Source organism: Periplaneta americana, chromosome 16 (assembly GCF_040183065.1).
Source record: "Periplaneta americana isolate PAMFEO1 chromosome 16, P.americana_PAMFEO1_priV1, whole genome shotgun sequence".
Taxonomy (NCBI): domain Eukaryota; kingdom Metazoa; phylum Arthropoda; class Insecta; order Blattodea; family Blattidae; genus Periplaneta; species Periplaneta americana.
Genome location: NC_091132.1, coordinates 69702059 through 69720326, shown reverse-complemented (window position 1 = coordinate 69720326; position 18268 = coordinate 69702059). Strand labels below are relative to the sequence as shown.

The 18268-nt window shown below is 32.9% G+C and overlaps 1 protein-coding gene across 2 annotated transcripts in view; it reads left to right on the top strand.

Moving 5' to 3' along the window:
• Positions 1-10796, top strand: part of LOC138716410 (calpain-1 catalytic subunit-like) — a 462282-nt gene extending 451486 nt beyond the window's left edge. Inside the window, exons 13-17 of one of the 2 annotated variants that reach the window (XM_069849474.1) lie at positions 531-627; positions 2816-2943; positions 7028-7220; positions 7310-7365; positions 10246-10796. In XM_069849474.1, the coding sequence (XP_069705575.1) occupies positions 531-627; positions 2816-2943; positions 7028-7220; positions 7310-7365; positions 10246-10272 (501 nt within the window). In that variant the 3' untranslated portion in view covers positions 10273-10796. The remainder of the gene's footprint in view (positions 1-530; positions 628-2815; positions 2944-7027; positions 7221-7309; positions 7366-10245) is intronic. The other variant, XM_069849475.1, reaches the window with a different exon arrangement.
• The last annotated feature ends 7472 nt before the right edge of the window (positions 10797-18268 follow it).

Genomic DNA, 18268 nt, shown 5'->3' with positions numbered 1-18268 from the left:
GAAACATTTATCAGATATAACCATGGTATTTAAACTTTTTTCCTGTAATTTGTTTTGAAATTCGGTGGTTTCTTCCTGTCTTCTTAAAATATCTTTAGATACATGGTTCGCTGTTTAAGAAGAACTTTTATAGGCTTATTTCTAGCGTAATTTTAAAATAGAATAAAATACTCGAAACATTTCAGTGAACATATTTAAGGATTAATTACAAAAAAATGTTTCGTAGCAACTCAGTAATTTGTGATAATCCTTAAAATTACTAAAATCCTTTAAAAGTAGTTTTTATTTTTAATAATTGAGCAACTGTATACTTCAGGCCTATATTCCTTTAACACTACATTAAAATTAAGATAGGAATTCACTATCTGACAATTCGTAATAGTTCACTAATAATGAAATTTCGAAATATATGTGTATATTACTAATGGCAACAAAGAACAAATGACTGTTTAAAATAAGTTATTTTCACTCACTTTAACAATAGATTAATGATACATGCGTATCTTCAAAGATTGTTGTATCTGTTGCAGCCTGATGGGAAGTCTATAGTGGCGAAATTACTGCTCAAATATCCACCAGAAGTCGATGCGGCACAACTACAGAAGATACTAAAAGCGCATTGGAAAGGTGAGACCTTGTTTGAAGAAACAGTTATACATATCATCACTAATTTTACCAGTAATACCATATTCTGCCATGGAAGTACGTACAGAAATACGTTTCATGAAGAGTTATTGATGTTTGATGCATTTAGAATATCACTGCTTACGACTGAATGCTACATGCTCCTGATACTGATGCATACTAGCAGATTGTTTTCAGCCAAAAAGATGGTTTTATTGTGACATCTGATTTTCGGTTCACTTCCTGAACCTCTTAACAATAACAAAAATTGTGTCACGCACGTAATGGAATTAAATTTTTCAGAGGAAGCACTATGGCCAGGCCTGTAGCTAGAGGGTGGTCTTTGCCCCCAAAGCACCTTGTACGCCCCCCCCCCCTTCCCCAGATATGTTGAAGACTCTAATGAGATTTATTTTTGTTGCCAGTTGTTAATCTCTCAAGAATTTGCTCCTGGCTGTGGCTGGCGATACACGAAGAGGACTAGCCTAGGGACTGGGAAGGGGGAGGTTGCCTACTCGAAACCTGGGTACACAGCGAACCTTAGTGTAGTCAGTCGGTGTGGGTTGGTAATGCCCCTAGGTTGAGGGTTAGCGCAATAGATCGTAAAAGTCGCAGTGCTGGGCCATAGTTAGGCCGTAGCTAGGAACTTCTTTTAAGGGGAGCAGCTGCGACATTGGGGGGGGGGGGGAGAGACAGGACTTAAATCACAGTTTTTTATGGAATCGTGTAACTGTTGTGAAAAAGTACAGTTTAGGAAGCCGTGAAAATTTTACTGACCACTGTATAGTAAGTGTCTAGAATGAAGAATGTGCATTAAGAGAATCTAAAACTAGGTCTATGGTAGGTGTGGAAGCTAGAAATATACTGTAAATGTACTATACATCACCATAAAACAAAAACAAATTCAGCCCTATTTGTGACTTAAAATAATACAAAAATGGAAAAAAAAAATGAATTTCAAAAATAAATTCAATGCATCTGATATGGTTCAAACCAATTTTTTATGAGTGGTAAAATTTACCCAAATTTACGGTATGGAAAATAGTTCATTTCAGAGGAAATAGGAGGGAAAATACGCCACGTGATATAGGTAGGCTACCTTTTAAGATCTTGGCTAAAAATCTTGTCCTCATAAGCAAACATTGAAACGGCGACCCTGGATGATGAGGACGACGACGACGACGACGATGAGTCGAGAGCAGGAAAATTGAGAAAATGTGTTATTAGGCCTATGACCTATTGCAGTCCTGATAATAACTGCTTTTGTAATGTTTTGTAGACTTTACTTTTGTGTAGCCTAATTTTAATTTTTTAATACTTACGAACAGTATATTGTCACTCTTGTTGCAAAGATGAATGTAGGCCAATCGAATTGAATCAATTGAGAATAATGTTGGAAAAACAATTAAACGGTAGATACTCGAGCACGCGACCTTGCAAGGAAATTTGGGACTGTGAGGAAGAATTTACGTATGTGAGATCCAAAACTGTTGACTACTTGTTACACTCAGTTTTTTGTTGATAGGGGATGATGATGATGATGATGATGATGATGATGATGATGATGATGATGATGATGATGATGATGATGATGATATACGCCGATTATCAATTTCTGAAAATAAATACGAGATGTCAAAGCATTTTTAAATTAAATAATGTATGTTAACATATAAGTTTACAGTTTGTGACAAGAAAGATAACAGGATAATGTTATTCCGAGAAAAACTACACATCCAAACGAGAATAGTATTACAAAACAATTTAACAATTCCACCTTTTAATTATTATCAATGTTGCGGTGTCTCTTTTGGTTACAAGAACGTAATAAATGAAATAACGAAATTCCATACTCTTTGTGGAACAATAAAATGATCATTAAGTAAAAAAGAAGACGCAATTAAAGCTTTATGACAAATTAGTTGTGTCGGCATTTCTTTAGAGTTCAAATCTTTGGTTCTAAAGTGCTACAATCACATCAGCTGGAATGAGGTTGCTACACAACTAAAGTACGATACATATAGGCCTACTTGTGATTCTAAGATATCTGATTGTCTTTGATTCACTTTGTCCATCTAGTAAATTGCCATTGGTAATTACCACTATGTACTGTTTGTTTAGAATACCGGTAATGAAAAATAATCTTGAAATTGTAATGATTCCTTAAGTAAACTCTGCTTATTTTTTTCAGTTTACTTATCGGAGAAGCCCAGTCTGGAACTCTGCAAGTCTCTGATCATGCTTCGAGACTATAACATCAGTGGCCGCATTAATGTGGTGGACATACCTGTCTTGATGCACATGTTGCAGTTCTGGAGGGTAAGTGTCAAGTTATTTGTATCAGAGTGAGGAAAAACTTGTTCTTCACAGAGGATAAAATAACTGCAGACCAGAATCAATATTACTGGATCACTCATTTGATGCTGTCCACTTAAGTATCACCTCAAAATGACATGACGGACAAGGTAGAATATTCATGGCCACTGAACGAACATTGCACACTTTTATCATTGTTCTTCCACTAGTAATGACTTACTGTGTGCTGCATTATCAACCACTCGCCTGTAGAACTCAAGGTCACTTTGTTCCATTCATTTCTGAAATGACGCTTTAGCAGTGGCGATTTTTCTTAAGGAGCACAGGAGCAGTGCACCACCTCTTCAAATAACGCATGTTTTTAATTTATATCAATGAGCTGCAGTAGACTATGTGAGCGACATAATTCTTTATTATAATACTATGTAAAAATAACACTGCACGTGTATTGTTCTTGTTGACGCCTGGGACTTACGTTTACCGCTCGACACTTGCGGCACACTGTTCCATTCGAGCATGCGCAGTAGTACTGTTTCACTGGCAGGCTTTGGAGCATGGTAGGGAGGCAGTACAGTGTGCGTAAGAGGGGTTAGGAGCACTTTCAGATGTGTTCTCAAGCTCGTTCCATCATAAATGTTACAATGAATAGTGTGCAAAATCTTTTAAATGTGTAATTTTCTATAAGACCTTCAAACAAAAAGATCAACATAAAGAAGATGGGTAGACCTACACATGAACTAAAATTATAAGTGACGAAGAACAGTAATAGAGAAGTGACAAGAAAATTCAACACTCGGACTTACGAAAAATGCAATATGCGGCTGCAATATAAAAGAAGCTGTATTTTGTTTTCCTTGCCTATTGTTCGACGGCGAACATTTATGGACAAAAATAAGTACGTTTTATGAATTGTATCTATTTTTCTGTTTGAATTTAGGACTGTGCGTAGTAACTAAATAATTTTGATTATCGTTCTGCAGATATGATTGATTTGAAGCACATGAATGAAAGAATTAAAAAACACGATTCTTCAGCTGCACATATCAACAATAATGTTAAATTAGCAGTGTTGGGTCAAACAAACATATGGACACAATTGGATTGTTAAACTTCACAATGATAAAGTTACCAAGAACAGATATGTGCGTGCGGTTTTGTGGGGCTTTTGAGTTGGCTTTAAGAGGTCACGAAGACGAAAACTCATCTTTAAACGCTAGTATTTTTCTTGGCCTCATCAATTTCAGTTCTGAATTAGACGCACTCTTAAGGAACATTTGGAAAGTGGAACAGTGTTTAAGAGCACATCAAACACTATACAGAACAAAGTCCTTCAAGCCATTTTGATGTATGCCATGATGAGATTTCAAAGAAATAAAGAAAGCTGCTGACTTCTTAGCACTTAAGGCTGGTGAGACGACACACGTATCGAATGCTTGTGAGCGTGTGAACTGTGTTATAAAACGCAATATAGCGAAAACAATATTATTTACGGTGTGCTGCATAGAAATTGAACACTTTACTTTGCTATTACTGGACCTATAGGAAACTGATTAACTCCAATTTCTTGACTAAAAAAATTATGTACGTAACCTACGTAACATATGTTAATAGTTATGTAGTAGTTAGTGCCTATAATAATAATAATAATAATAATAATAATAATAATAATAATAATAATAATAATAATAATAATAATAATAATATCATAATCATAATCATAATCATAATAAATATTTGTGCACCACCAGGATTATTTATCACCACACGCCACTGCGCTTTAGTAATGAATCAATATCAGAACACTTTTCTTTTTTAACCGACACATCTAATGACAAAATTTCAAGTTTGATCTTGTCAACGTTATTACTTTTTTTGTAAACAGAATTTGCAAATCATTGACCAGATCTGTAGAATGGTTCACGTCTGATTTTCAGAATTCCATTTTCACGAGTCAGAATCATTCTCTTATTCTCGTTGAATTTTAAATGCCACTGTTCAGGAATTTTCATAAGTTTAGCATATTTTTTCCAATCATAGTGCTGCGTCATTACCACCACGTTATGTTATTGTACCAAATTGCTGGAATATATCTTTATATTCGGGGACTAATAATTCGTTATCTTTTCCTTACAATTTTTTAGATTTGCCCGAAAATCCTATTAGAGGGAAGATACAGGAAATACTTATAGGCTACTTTAGTACTTTATACTTAACATTTTAAGTAACACTTTCACAATATCCAATTCGCCAGCAACGAAGTACAGCTGATAAGTGGTAGCAAAGGCGGGAATCATGTGACTTAATTCGCATCAGGTATTGGCTAACGAAAATGTCGGGGATTGTATCTCACTGCTCCGAGGAAATGTCGGGTTTTTGAATCTAAACCCTGCATTTGCAGTGTTCAAATGCATAGGAATTGTCGTTATTTGCTTATAAATTATTAGTGAACAGTTAGATTTCAAAGTGGAGAAATTTTTTGCGTGAAAATCTCATTTTCGCTGAAAAGTGGAAACATCGGGGTTTGCATCTATACGACTCTAAGGGCCGTATTCATAGACATTTTTAGCGCGGGCTTCCAGTGGATGATCAGCGTTTTTCGTATTCATAAACCAGTGTTAGTGATAGAATATGATTTGAATTCTGTACTAGTAACCAGTGGATAGCCGGGGCTAGCTTAGTACGCTCGTAGCGCGTGCTGCGAAATGTCTATGAATAGCACCCATATAGCCTATACATAGTCATCTGAAATATGGTACGTATCTTATTATGGAGTAATCATAGTTCATCTTTTAATATCTTTAAAATAGAAAATAAAGTCGTGAGTATTATCTGTGGCGTTTGGCCAAGAGAACATTGTATTTAAAACTTGTTCTAGTCGCACTGTTTCATCTTAATATAGGTACCAATACAGTGTCTCTCTCATTTCCTTGAAACTATACTAGTGGCTGATATTATTATTATTATTATTATTATTATTATTATTATTATTATTATTATTATTATTGTTATTATTATTATTGTATGACATAATACAATATTTGATTCATTATATTAGCCTAAACATCCTCATATTCATCTTGGAATGCCCTACCGACTAAATCAGGGACAGCCAGACATCAAACCAATTTAAGAATTGACTAACGAAATATTTTTCTAACAATTCTTGTTAACAATAATAGCTGTTTCAGGTTTCTCAATGTTTAATGGTTATATATATCACAGAATAAATATTTAAATTAAATTATCTCATTATTATTTTTTATTATTATTATTACTACTACTACTACTACTACTACTACTACTACTACTACTACTACTACTACTACTACTACTACTACTACTACTACTACTACTACTACTACTACACCTGGTAAGGTTTATCTTGTCTCAGTAGCAATAAAACCAAGTCCCTTCAAATGAGGGTGGAGATTATAGGAGGGTTGTAAATTTTCAGGATTCCTTTCAAAACCTTGTTATTGTACAGGCTACCGGAACTCAGTTTCTTGAAAGACAAGCTCAGTGACGGAACTACACAGTGCGAAGAGAGATATTCTGTTATTTTTCTTTTGCACTACAGAATGTATGAACTAGTCCCTTCTGCCACTGGATGGATAGACGACATCGCTCCACTCCCCCATCTCCATAACAATACAGACGAAGTAAGACATATATCCTTTCTCTCTCTTTTCACAGTGAGACAAGATACATCACACAGACTTTACTACTACTACTACTACTACTACTACTACTACTACTACTACTACTACTACTACTACTACTACTTCTTACCAATGTTTATTATTGTCTCACTAACATTGCTTATCCAACTTTCATTATTTACTTTCATGTTGTTTTATGGTCTAGATATTAATGTAATAACTATGTAACCAATTGTATTCTATTAGCTCTAATTCTAATAGACTCTAATTTCTGGCTGGGCGGAAGAGAAGGCCTACTGGCCTTAGCTTTGCCAGATTAAAGAAATAAATTATTATTATTTTATATTATATACATACCTGGATGTATTCTTGTTGATCAAATATCCTGTGAATTTGATACAAGTGAAATTTCATACCGATGCTTGCAGGTTGCATTTCACAAGTTTGATCGGGGTCATGGAGGCAAAACTAGTAGCTACAACCTGCGGCCACTCCTGTGGGAAGCAGGTGGCACTGCAAGCAACAAAGTTCTGGAGTGTCTGGTGCTCAGGTTTGCCAAGAACAAAGTGCTCACCGCAGAATGCTTCATCATGGCCATGGTTCGCCTTCATCTTGCTCACGGTATGTTGTACGTGGGAAAAAACAACTTGAATTGTCTGATATTTGTTTGTACTTGACGGTACTCTGACATTGTCGTTTCTTGTCCACAGAGCGCTACCACAGCCTGGATACAAAAATGAAAGGAAACCCCCTTTCTTTGGAAGAGGTAAGTGAACCAACTGCTATCACATTCAGATACATTCCTTTCAAAAAATGTTTTTTATAAGTATGGTACAAATCAATTTGTTATGTTTTCTTATGAAGTGAGACTTTTTTTTTAAAGTTAAGCACTGGTATATTCAAACAATTTTTAAAACGAAATACGTACAGTGACTCCTAATAATATTTGATGATTGATCTTCAGTTGTTTCAGTACTATTAGGTTTCTATTTTAATTTCTGAATTGCAGACATAGTTTGTAAGTATATTAAAGTGATACACTATTCAAAATTTTGGAATACATAGTGACTCTTTTTTATATTCCGTAAGCAAATAGTTTTTTTTTTGCATGTATGGGCAAATCCAGAAATGCATATAGAGTGTTAGTTGGGAGGACGGAGGGAAAAAGACCTTTGGGGAGGCCGAGACGTAGATGGAAGGATGATATTAAAATGGATTTGAGGGAGGTGGGATATGATGATAGAGACTGGATTAATCTTGCACAGGATAGGGACTGATGGTGGGCTTATGTGAGTGCGGCAATGAACCTGCAGGTTCCTTAAAAGCTAATAGTTTTTAGTTTTGAGATTGTAACTAATATTTATACTTATAATTGAAGCAATTAGTTTCTGTAAAATCAAACATTTAAATCGTATTTATTCATATATCGGTAACATATAATCTTGAGAATAAAACCTTACACTTTAATTGCAAAATTTTGTTTAATATAATTATAACAAAAAAACATCGCCACATTAATATTCGACTAACAAAATAAAAATCCACCTAGTGAACTTGTAATCGTTAAGATGTTAAATCACTTTGAAGTAAATATTTTGTGGGATACTCTTCTTACTTTATTACTGCATTTAACTTTCTTAGCACGCTGTCAACAAGACGTTTTGTGTAATTTATTGAGAGTAATGCACTCCTACTCTTCTATTAACTTCTTCAATCTGCTTTTGATGTAATTGTGAATGTCCTTACTCCCTGTTTAAATTCAATTCATGCTGCATACTTTTTTTATTTGATTAAGAGCCATTGATTGGGGAGGTGTTTCCATGACTTTAGAATAGATATACAGAAGCCATTCAGGTACAAGATAAGCCTTATGCCTCAAGTCATTGTGAGAAAAGTGGAATTGTCTGTAGTATCCTGAATATCTCTGCACTTTTCGGGAAATTGTTCATTTGATTGTCATCAAGATATTTATTTCTCTTTGTTTATAATATCTTAAATGAACACACATTCTCCAGCTATTCTCATAACCTTAATATTACCACTGTCATGTTTGATTGTTGGCTGCAGAACTTGTTTTCTAAGCTCTTGATTTGGCATGAGCCATAATAATGTCTTGCCATCAGACTCAAAAATGTTAAATTTGCTTTCATCCTCGAATATAACTTTACTCCAGCAGCTTACATCCTTATAAGCAAATTTTAGGGCATATTTAAATATCTTACCTTTATTGAGGTTAATTACGTAGGGTTTTCTCACTAAGTATCCTTCTAGCTATCTTGCCCGATCATTCTTCGACACCGGTGATTTCTGGGTGTAGGCCTACACTCTTACTTGTGTCGTGATTATGGGAGTCTGCTTTATTTTCCTTGAACTTAATATCCTTTGTTTCCCTTTCTGTGGAATTGAATCAATTCTATCCTTATTTGTATATCTTAATATAATGTCTGCTACTTTAATCTTATTCATTTGTAGCTTTTCGACAATTTCCCTACTTGAAAGCCGTTTTTGACGTGGAATACGTATTTTCCAGCACCGAATATGGGTACTCTTTTCGGGATCCATTGTGAAACAAAGAATGGTAGAATTCCAAATGCTTACTGTAACAGAAGTATGAGCCACAGCCCAATTTTGTTATTTGTGAATAAAACTATTTTGTTTCAGATCATTAGTATTTGTTTCATTCTTTTTTATATAGGTAGTCCTGCTTAGGAAAATATTTGGGTCTAAGAGAGATGAAGTTATAGGAGAATGGAGAAAGTTACACAATGCAGAACTGCACGCATTGTATTCTTCACCTAACATAATTAGGAATATTAAATCCAGACTTTTGAGATGTATGGGCATGTAGTACGTATGGGTGAATCTAGGAAAGCATATAAAGTGTTAGTTGGAAGACCTGAGGAGAAAAGACCTTTGGGGAGGATAATATTAAAATAGATTTGAGAGAGATGGGATATGATGGTGGGAACTAGATTAATCTTGCTCAGGATAGGGACTGATGGTGGGCTTATGTGAGGGTGGCAATGAACCTCCAGGTTCCTTGAAAGCCGTAAGTAAGTAAAAAACGTGTATCTGCAGTACTATGACCTGTGGGGTTTTTCAACTATTCCTTTATGTAATGGTTCTGGAGTCCAGCACTGTAGTGGTGAACCATTTATGTTTATGAACATCAAAGAAGATATATTAGGAACAGCAAGAGATAATCTAAGATCAGTATAGATCTCTGTGTAAAAATATAGATCTCCATGAACAAAACTTCGGTACCCATATTCTGTATGGCTCTGTATGGGCAAAATTTTCTCTTCCCCATACAACTCGTTAAAAATTGTAGGTTTCCATACACCCATGAAGTACCGGTGCTGTGTATTATATATTTTTGTACCATTACATAATGCTTTACTTGTTTACATCTCAAAGCTACAATATCTCTGAAATAGGTACAACAAATGCTGTGTTACAAACGTTAAGCTAATGAGACTTGTGCTATGTTCGAGCTATATTATCATGTAAAAGTGTATTAATTACATAATTGTAGATTGATTACATCTTGCACAGAAACGAGATAGTTTTTTCTTTTCATTTTTCACTATTTGTAATAAATTGCTATGAAACATTTATCTCATTAGAAGTTACCTCGTTGTTGCAGATGATCCTGATGACCATCTACTCCTGACACGTGGTGACCACGTGGATTACAAACCAAAGAAGACCACGAAGTAGCGAAAACTGGACACCTCTATTGTAAATAAGATTAACTTATCAACTATTTAATTAAAAAGAATGGCGGCAGATTGGTGGTAACAAGTATATATTATAAATATTTACATTTTATATTTTCTACAAAATCTGTAAACACATATGATAATGGACCAGTGTAAACCCGAATTACTTGCTGGACATTGGAGTGGTCATTTGTTTTGTAGGTGTTATAAACATGCAACAGTTCCTGAAATTGTTTTAATATGAATAACTGTTGAAATTGCAAATGAATTAGTAGGTGTTGAAATACGTCCAAGTTACTCTATTTGTTAGGCCATAATACTATTTGATATACCTACAAACATACAAACGCACTTGAATATTTATTAATTATTATAATAATTTTATGAGGTAGCTACATATTTTTCATAGGAAATGTGTCGAGAGGGAACTTCCATGACCTATAAGATGTAATAGGTTACAATTTATGGTGCTACAGTCGTACTAGAAGTTGCGTGGATTTAAAATTGGAGATTTTCATAAATGTTACATTAGCATTTCCAAACATTTTATGGTGTCCAATATTCATATATAAAGGCTGGTTATGAGCGTTATCATTGCGTTATTCTGGTACGCTATATCAGATTTTACTTTCCATTAAGGCAATAAGGTGCCCGGTATTCCTACAGTAAGCATTAAATGACGTTCATAATTTTTTGTCCAACGGCATTCGAAGGTTACCATACTGGTATGCTTTACTTACGATTCCACTCTTAGTTTACGGGTTTGATCTCATTATCCTACATTATCTTGATTATCAAGCATAGTTCAAGAAAGACAGGCTGCCGGTACTTCTTTCTTTTTCTAACTTCGTGTACACATATTTTTGTTCATGGAACAGGTGATACATTTCGACATTCAGCACTTATTTTAAATATTTGGATATACAGAAGTATATAATTTTTTTTATCTCACCAGGATTTGGTATATGTGTACTTTCGCTTCAGTGTTGGTCTAATGTAGAAATTAGTAACTTCTCGTGGAAATTTTAAAACAGTTAGATGCAATCAACATATGAACTATAGGTACTGGTACTCACACTCTGTTAAATTTTGTACTAAAATTTTAATAGGAATATTACCGGTACTTAAACAATTATATTCTCTTTGTATTTTTAAATAACTGCCACTTCTCTTTAGGACCTACTATTTAAATCAATAAGTTAAATGAGCTTTGGGGATTAGAATATCATGGAGCAATAATGATGAACAACCTTCGAAATTTAGATACAATTCTCTTTGTAGATGACAAATTCATATTACCAAAACAAAAAATGAACTCCAGCGTGCCATTTACAACTTATAACATCATCATATTTATATATATATATATATATATATATATATATATATATATATATATATATACATACATATAAAACCCTAGTTATGCTTTTCTCTAGAAAATATTACAGTGAAAGTAAAATTTTTGTCAGTAGTCAATTCTTGAACAGGGTAATTTTTTTAAATATTTAGGTTATGAAAATATTGTTACACGTTGTACGAGTATTAAAACATATGTCTATAAAAATGTACACATTTATAAAGACTATAGGAATCATAAATTCAATTTTTAAATCTTCTGTAGTGCAAAGTAGCCTACATTAGGGTCAACATTGACAAAACTTTGGCAAGTTTATTACTAGTACGGTAGATTAGGCTTATGTCGATGTGAGCCCTGGACTATAAAGAAATAGGATCAGTAACGAATCCCAACAGCAGAGATGATAAGTACAGCTTTGGATCATAAAAGGAACTTGGACATCTTGAAAGAATTACTGGTACACATTCAGTCAATTTTTAAATTTATGGATGGATAATAATTGCAGGACATCTAAATAACTCCTACATTACCGGTACCAACCTAAAGGGAAGAGAAGTTTGGGATGACCGAATAAACAAATAATTGAAACCATTACAGGCCAGAAGACCTAAATACGTGAAAGGATGACAATAATAATTACCATATTTAAATACATAATCAGATTACTTAATATATTTTCAGAGCATGTACGGTCTTCTAAAGTTAAGAGGTATATTGTTTTATAATGATGTAACCACAAGGAACAAGCCTCAAGCATATGTATTTTCATTTTCTCATTAATATCACCCCATATTATTCCATCATTTTGGCCCAGAATTGAAAGAAATCTCAAAACTTCAATAATATTATGTAAACACTATAGTTGTGAAACGAAGGCAGAAATTGTTGAACTGTTGTAAGGTCACTACTTTATTCCACTTCATTCATAATAAATAATTACAAAAATGAAGTACCTAGCATCAGGACTGAGTAACAAAGACCACTCCTCGTCAGCCATTGCAGAACTGAGCTCCACAGGGAGGCGACTGAGAGTCATGTACAAACCAGCAACCAAAGGAAACCCCTGCTAAACACACTACAGCCTGCAGTCATATTGTTGATATGCATAGTGCTCAAATACATGGTCATATTTAGTCAAAAACAAAATGTTGCACTTGTTAGTTGAAGAAATGTACGTTATAACTTTGATTGTAAGGCGAAAGATAACTTTATGTTAAAATATTCTTTAATACTATCAAATGATATAATAGACGCCATAACTTCTGCTGATATAAGTTATATTCGGTATATTTAATTAAATTCTTATAATTATATAAACAGAGACAGTCCTAGTTTAATATGAAGTAACCTGAGTACAGTGTTTCTTGGTTATGTTAAAAGAATCAATAATTATATTCCTTCATCTTTGAGTCATAGGCCAGTTTATAGTTAGAAACAAGAGTATAAGCAACAATTCATTATTTAAATTAAATATCAGTACTGTATAAACCATTAAGAGCTAGATTACATGCTTATCATATTATGAAAGGTCCTTCACAATTTTGTAGCACATGTTGCACAATAGTAATTGACTGAGACATCTTTTGCTTTGATCTGGAGCTATTGTAAGAGAAGTTTGAAACACAACAATGTGGATACCTTTTAGAGCATTGTCCTAATTAAGTGAGGAGTTGAAAGAGAAGTTCTACTTTAATTAAACATCTGTCGTCGTCGTCATCATCGTCACCACCACCACCATCACCACATTCATATCATGCTCTCTTATTAAAAAGTTTATTTCAGATCTACATCTATTTCATTGTATCTTCTCACATTAAATTTTCCCAGATTTTAATCTAATTATACCATCATTTAGTTTACTTATCAGATTCTTTTTCCATTCATTTTTTGTGTTCAGCTTTTCTCTTGGCATTCTGTCTTGCGCGTTTTACATAGGCCTATTCAAATCATTTTAAATCTGTTTGTTTATAAATTTTATTATAGACTTTCAGTATTTCAAAGTTTCTTTAGTTTCTTTATGTTATTTTTATCCAGTCCCCCAATATCAGCCTATGTAATTTAAATTTAATGTGGACTCTGATAGGAATAATTTACTGCATCTCACAATATTATCAATAATAAACTAATTTCCAAGTATATGAAAATATTTGTATGCGCTGTAGAAAGATAATAATAATAATAATAATAATAATAATAATAATAATAATAATAATAATAATAATAATAATAATAATAATAATTCTTTATTTATACTGGCAGAGTTAAGGCCATAGGGCCTTCTCTTACACTCTACCAGGTCACAAAGTATACAAGCAGTGAAAATTTAACAAAACATTAAAGAACAGAATACTAACATAATACAAAAATAAATAAATAAATAAATAATAATAATAATGATGATAATAATGATAATAATGATAATAATAATAATAATAATAATAATAATAATAATAATAATAATAATAATAGCATAATAAAATCGACACTAAACAACATGAAAATAATACCTACCATAATAGAAAAAAAGAAAGTAAAATATTGGAATGTAGTAAAAGCAACTTATTTATTACAAATAGTTAATATGGAAAACGAAGAATATAACAAATGGAATGTAATAAAACAATAATAAAAAAGAAAAGAAATACGAAAATTAAATAAAATTCACAATAAAAAGGGTATGATAATAAATTCATCTGGTGATCAAGAGAACAAAAAAGGAAAAGGAAGGAAAAGAAATATATATAATTTTACAAAACTATCGCAGAGAAAAGGGCTTATAACTGAAAGGAATCTGAATTTAAAAAGTGCAATTTTAGTTTATTTTTGAAACTAGAGAATGTCCGACAGTCTCTGACATGTTGTGGTAGAGAGTTCCAAAGATGGGCTGCAGAGACGGTGAAAGGTGAAGAGTAGAAGGATGTTCTGTGTTTAGGAATGGAAAGTGTGATATGGTGTTGTGAACGATGTTTATGATGAGAAGGCAGAAGTCATATGCAAGCTGATTTATACATTAGCTATTCAAAAATTTGTGAAACATAGTAGGCCAACTCAGTATAGCCTAGAATTCTATTGTTTTGTTTTATTTCGTATAATAATTATATGATAATTATTATCATAACCTTAGTTTCTTAAAATTTTCGTTCATTCTTGCATTACCAATTACAGGTTGGTACCTACCGTCTTTGATTATGTTTACATTTTTCAATGGTTCTTGTTTCAAAGATGAAGGTTACAGAAATTCATGTGCCGTACACTTGAACAATTTTCTTAGATTTTTACAAATCTCCAACATCCACAATATAACTGTGCTCTTATTCTTAGGCCTATAGGTACACTATTAATTGTACTATCGGTAATTTTTATTGTAATGAGTACAGTGGTCATATCTTCATAATCTGACTGCTTCATTGATAGACGTGTGAAGCTTGTTGAAGTGTGTTGTAGCTGGGGTACAACAGTTGAGTATACACTGTATACTGCCATGCCTTGTGAATAGTGTAAATATAATCCTCACTTGTTTCAATTTTGTGTTTGTGTCTTGTTTCATAATTGCTCCTCATGGAAATATCCATTCCCAGTCCTTTTCCATTATTCTGATTTGGGTATGTATTCGTACATTTATATTATGATGAAGTAATGAATCTAAACTTAATGTTATTTATCTCTACAGAGTGAACCATAAGTAATGTCATTAATTTCAGAAGGTTATTTTTTTAGATATTTCGAACAAAAAAGTTTCATACAATTTTGCTCGTTTTTGCTTCCTTTTTGAGATAAAAATAATGAAAGATTTCATAGCATGTTTTGGGAAAGCAATTGATTAATTCCCAATATTCTCAGTCAGTTTAAGAGAGCAATGTATTACTTGCAAATGGGTTTTAAGGAATCCGGAGGTTCATTGCTGCCCTCACATAAGCCTGCCATCAGTACCTATCGTGAGCAAAATTAATTCAGTCTCTGCCATCATAACCCACCACCCTCAAATCCATTTTTATATTATCCTCCCATATACATCTAGTGTTCCCCAAAGATCTTCTTCCCTCCACCTTTCCAACTAACACTATATGCATTTCTGGATTTCGCCCATAGTGTTACGTGCCCTACCCATCTCAAATGTCTAGATTTAGCCGTGGGACTGAAGCCGATTGGTCTATGGCGAGTCCTTAGCATCAACCCCTTTGATTTGATTACCCCCCTTTGATTTGATTACCTGGTTGGGTTTTTCCGAGGTTTTCCCCAACCAAAAGGCAAATGCCGGGTAATATTTTGGCGAATCCTCGGATCTCACCTCATCTCACTACATCTCGCCAAAATATTGTAAAAAATTGCACAAAAGTGCAAAAATTGTAGAAAATTACTAAATTGTAAAACTATAAAAATTTGTAAAAATTTTAATTGTAATATTGTAAAATTTTTACTTGTTCCACATCTTAAAGCTTCATTGCTCATGTAAGATCTATGGAATAAAATAAATAAATGAATGAATGAATGAATGAATGAATGAATGAATGAATGAATGAATGAATGAATGAATGAATGAATGAATGAATGAATGAATGAATGAATAAATAATACTCTTAATTATGTCAGGTGAAGAATGCAATGCAAACAGTTCTACGTTGTGTAACTTTTTCCATTCTCCTGTAGTGTATTATAATAGCAGTGTATTATGACAATAAAAGATTGAAAGAATTTTAGTTTTGCCCCTTAAATGTGCAGAAATTTGACCCAAACAATGTAACGTTTTGTTCTGAAAAGGAATTTTAAAATGTTACATTTGTTCAAATCAAATTTCTGCGTATTTAAAGGACAAAGGTGAAATTCTTTCAATCATTTATTATCATAATAAACTGCTCTCTTTAACTTACTGAGCATATTGGAAATTAAAACGATGGCTTTCCTAAAACACGCTATGAAATGTTTCCTATATAATAATTTTTATTTCGGAAAGAAAGCAAAAACGAGAAAAATTGTATTAAACTTTTTTGTTTGAAATAACCCAAGGAACTTCTTAAATTAATGACATTTCTTACAGCTCACTCTGTATATTGATAAGTTTCTCAATATTCTGTTTCGTATTTCTTCATAACATCAAGCAATTAACCACGATATTCAAACTTACTGAGCAGCTGTTCCAGGAAGAATATTCAACATATTCTGTTTGTCCCTCTTTCTCATTTCCTTTTCTGTAATAATAGTATTTGATAAAGTAAGCATCAATACTCGACTGACAAATATTTTTTAATCTTTCACAAGTTTTTCAGTTTTACGTTGCTGGTACTGGTAGTTAATTTTGACTGTAACCACCCAAAGATTTATATAATCGTTTCCCAGATCAAATGAATAATATATTTTATATCTATTTCTCCACATTTCTTCTAATTTTACTCAGCTAACTACATAAGCATTTATGATCTTTCAATTATCAGCTTTTTACTACATAATGTGAGTAAAATTTGTGTTCATCACTTATACACTATGAAATCTCTTATTTCCTATGTTTGATTAAGTATTCATTTTTCAAATTTATTATTATACATTACATTTTACACTTTGTTGTTAACTGGTACTCATATCTTGATTTTTACAAAATAATAATTATCAAAATTAATTAAAATTCTATTAGGATTACGAATTATTAATAACAAATTAACAAATCTCGAGATTCTTAAGATAAAATAATTCAATTTCGTCGGATGATAGTTCACGTTGCACTTCTTCAACATACATTAAAAAAGTAAGTTTTTGCGTATACATAAATACCAGTAGTAAAATCAATATTTTATTCTTCCATCTTCATACATGATTGCAGAAACCAAATGTCAATTGCACTAAGCCCACAATGCAATTTATAGGCAAGTGACCAGAGTTGGGATATTATAAGGATTGTCTTCAGGTTTTATGGTTTTTTTAGAACTGCTACGGATTTTTTTAGATTTTTTCTTTTTCTTCTTCCTGTGCTGTACATTCCAGAATGACATGTTTAGTTGTTTCATCTCTTGTGTGGCATCTGAAACATATTTGTAATATATAATGTGGGATCAGTACAGTAGGTAATGTTCAGTGACAATAATATCACATTACAGCTCTTAGTGCAAATGTTTGGAGGTATTTTGGCTGGGGTGATGTTGTTCCTTCACGTGGTTCCCTGGGACAGCTTAAGCCAATATTAGCAATGGCTTCGACATCTAATCAAAGTTTCAGCAAGCAAAGCTTAAATCATATAAATTAAGAATGGTTCTTCTCAGGACCAACCCAATTAGTCAATATTTGGGTATATTACATTTAGCATCACTGTAACTCCACTAATTTTTCGTAGTATAAATGAGTAATGTAACCTACTTTATCCCATATCTTCCTTATTCATGTGAATATAATAGCTGCTTTCCATCTGTGAATGAAGAGTTAAGTTTTATATTTTTATCAAGAACCTTTTCCCATTACATCGGTACTTGTTTTATACTTCTGTTTCATCTTGTAAACAACTAGCACTATAATTATAATTCATCTTTCCATCGCTTCATATTTCTTTCATTGCTATATTGAGACCCCATTCCTTTCTCTCTTCATTTGCTTATAATTTCGCG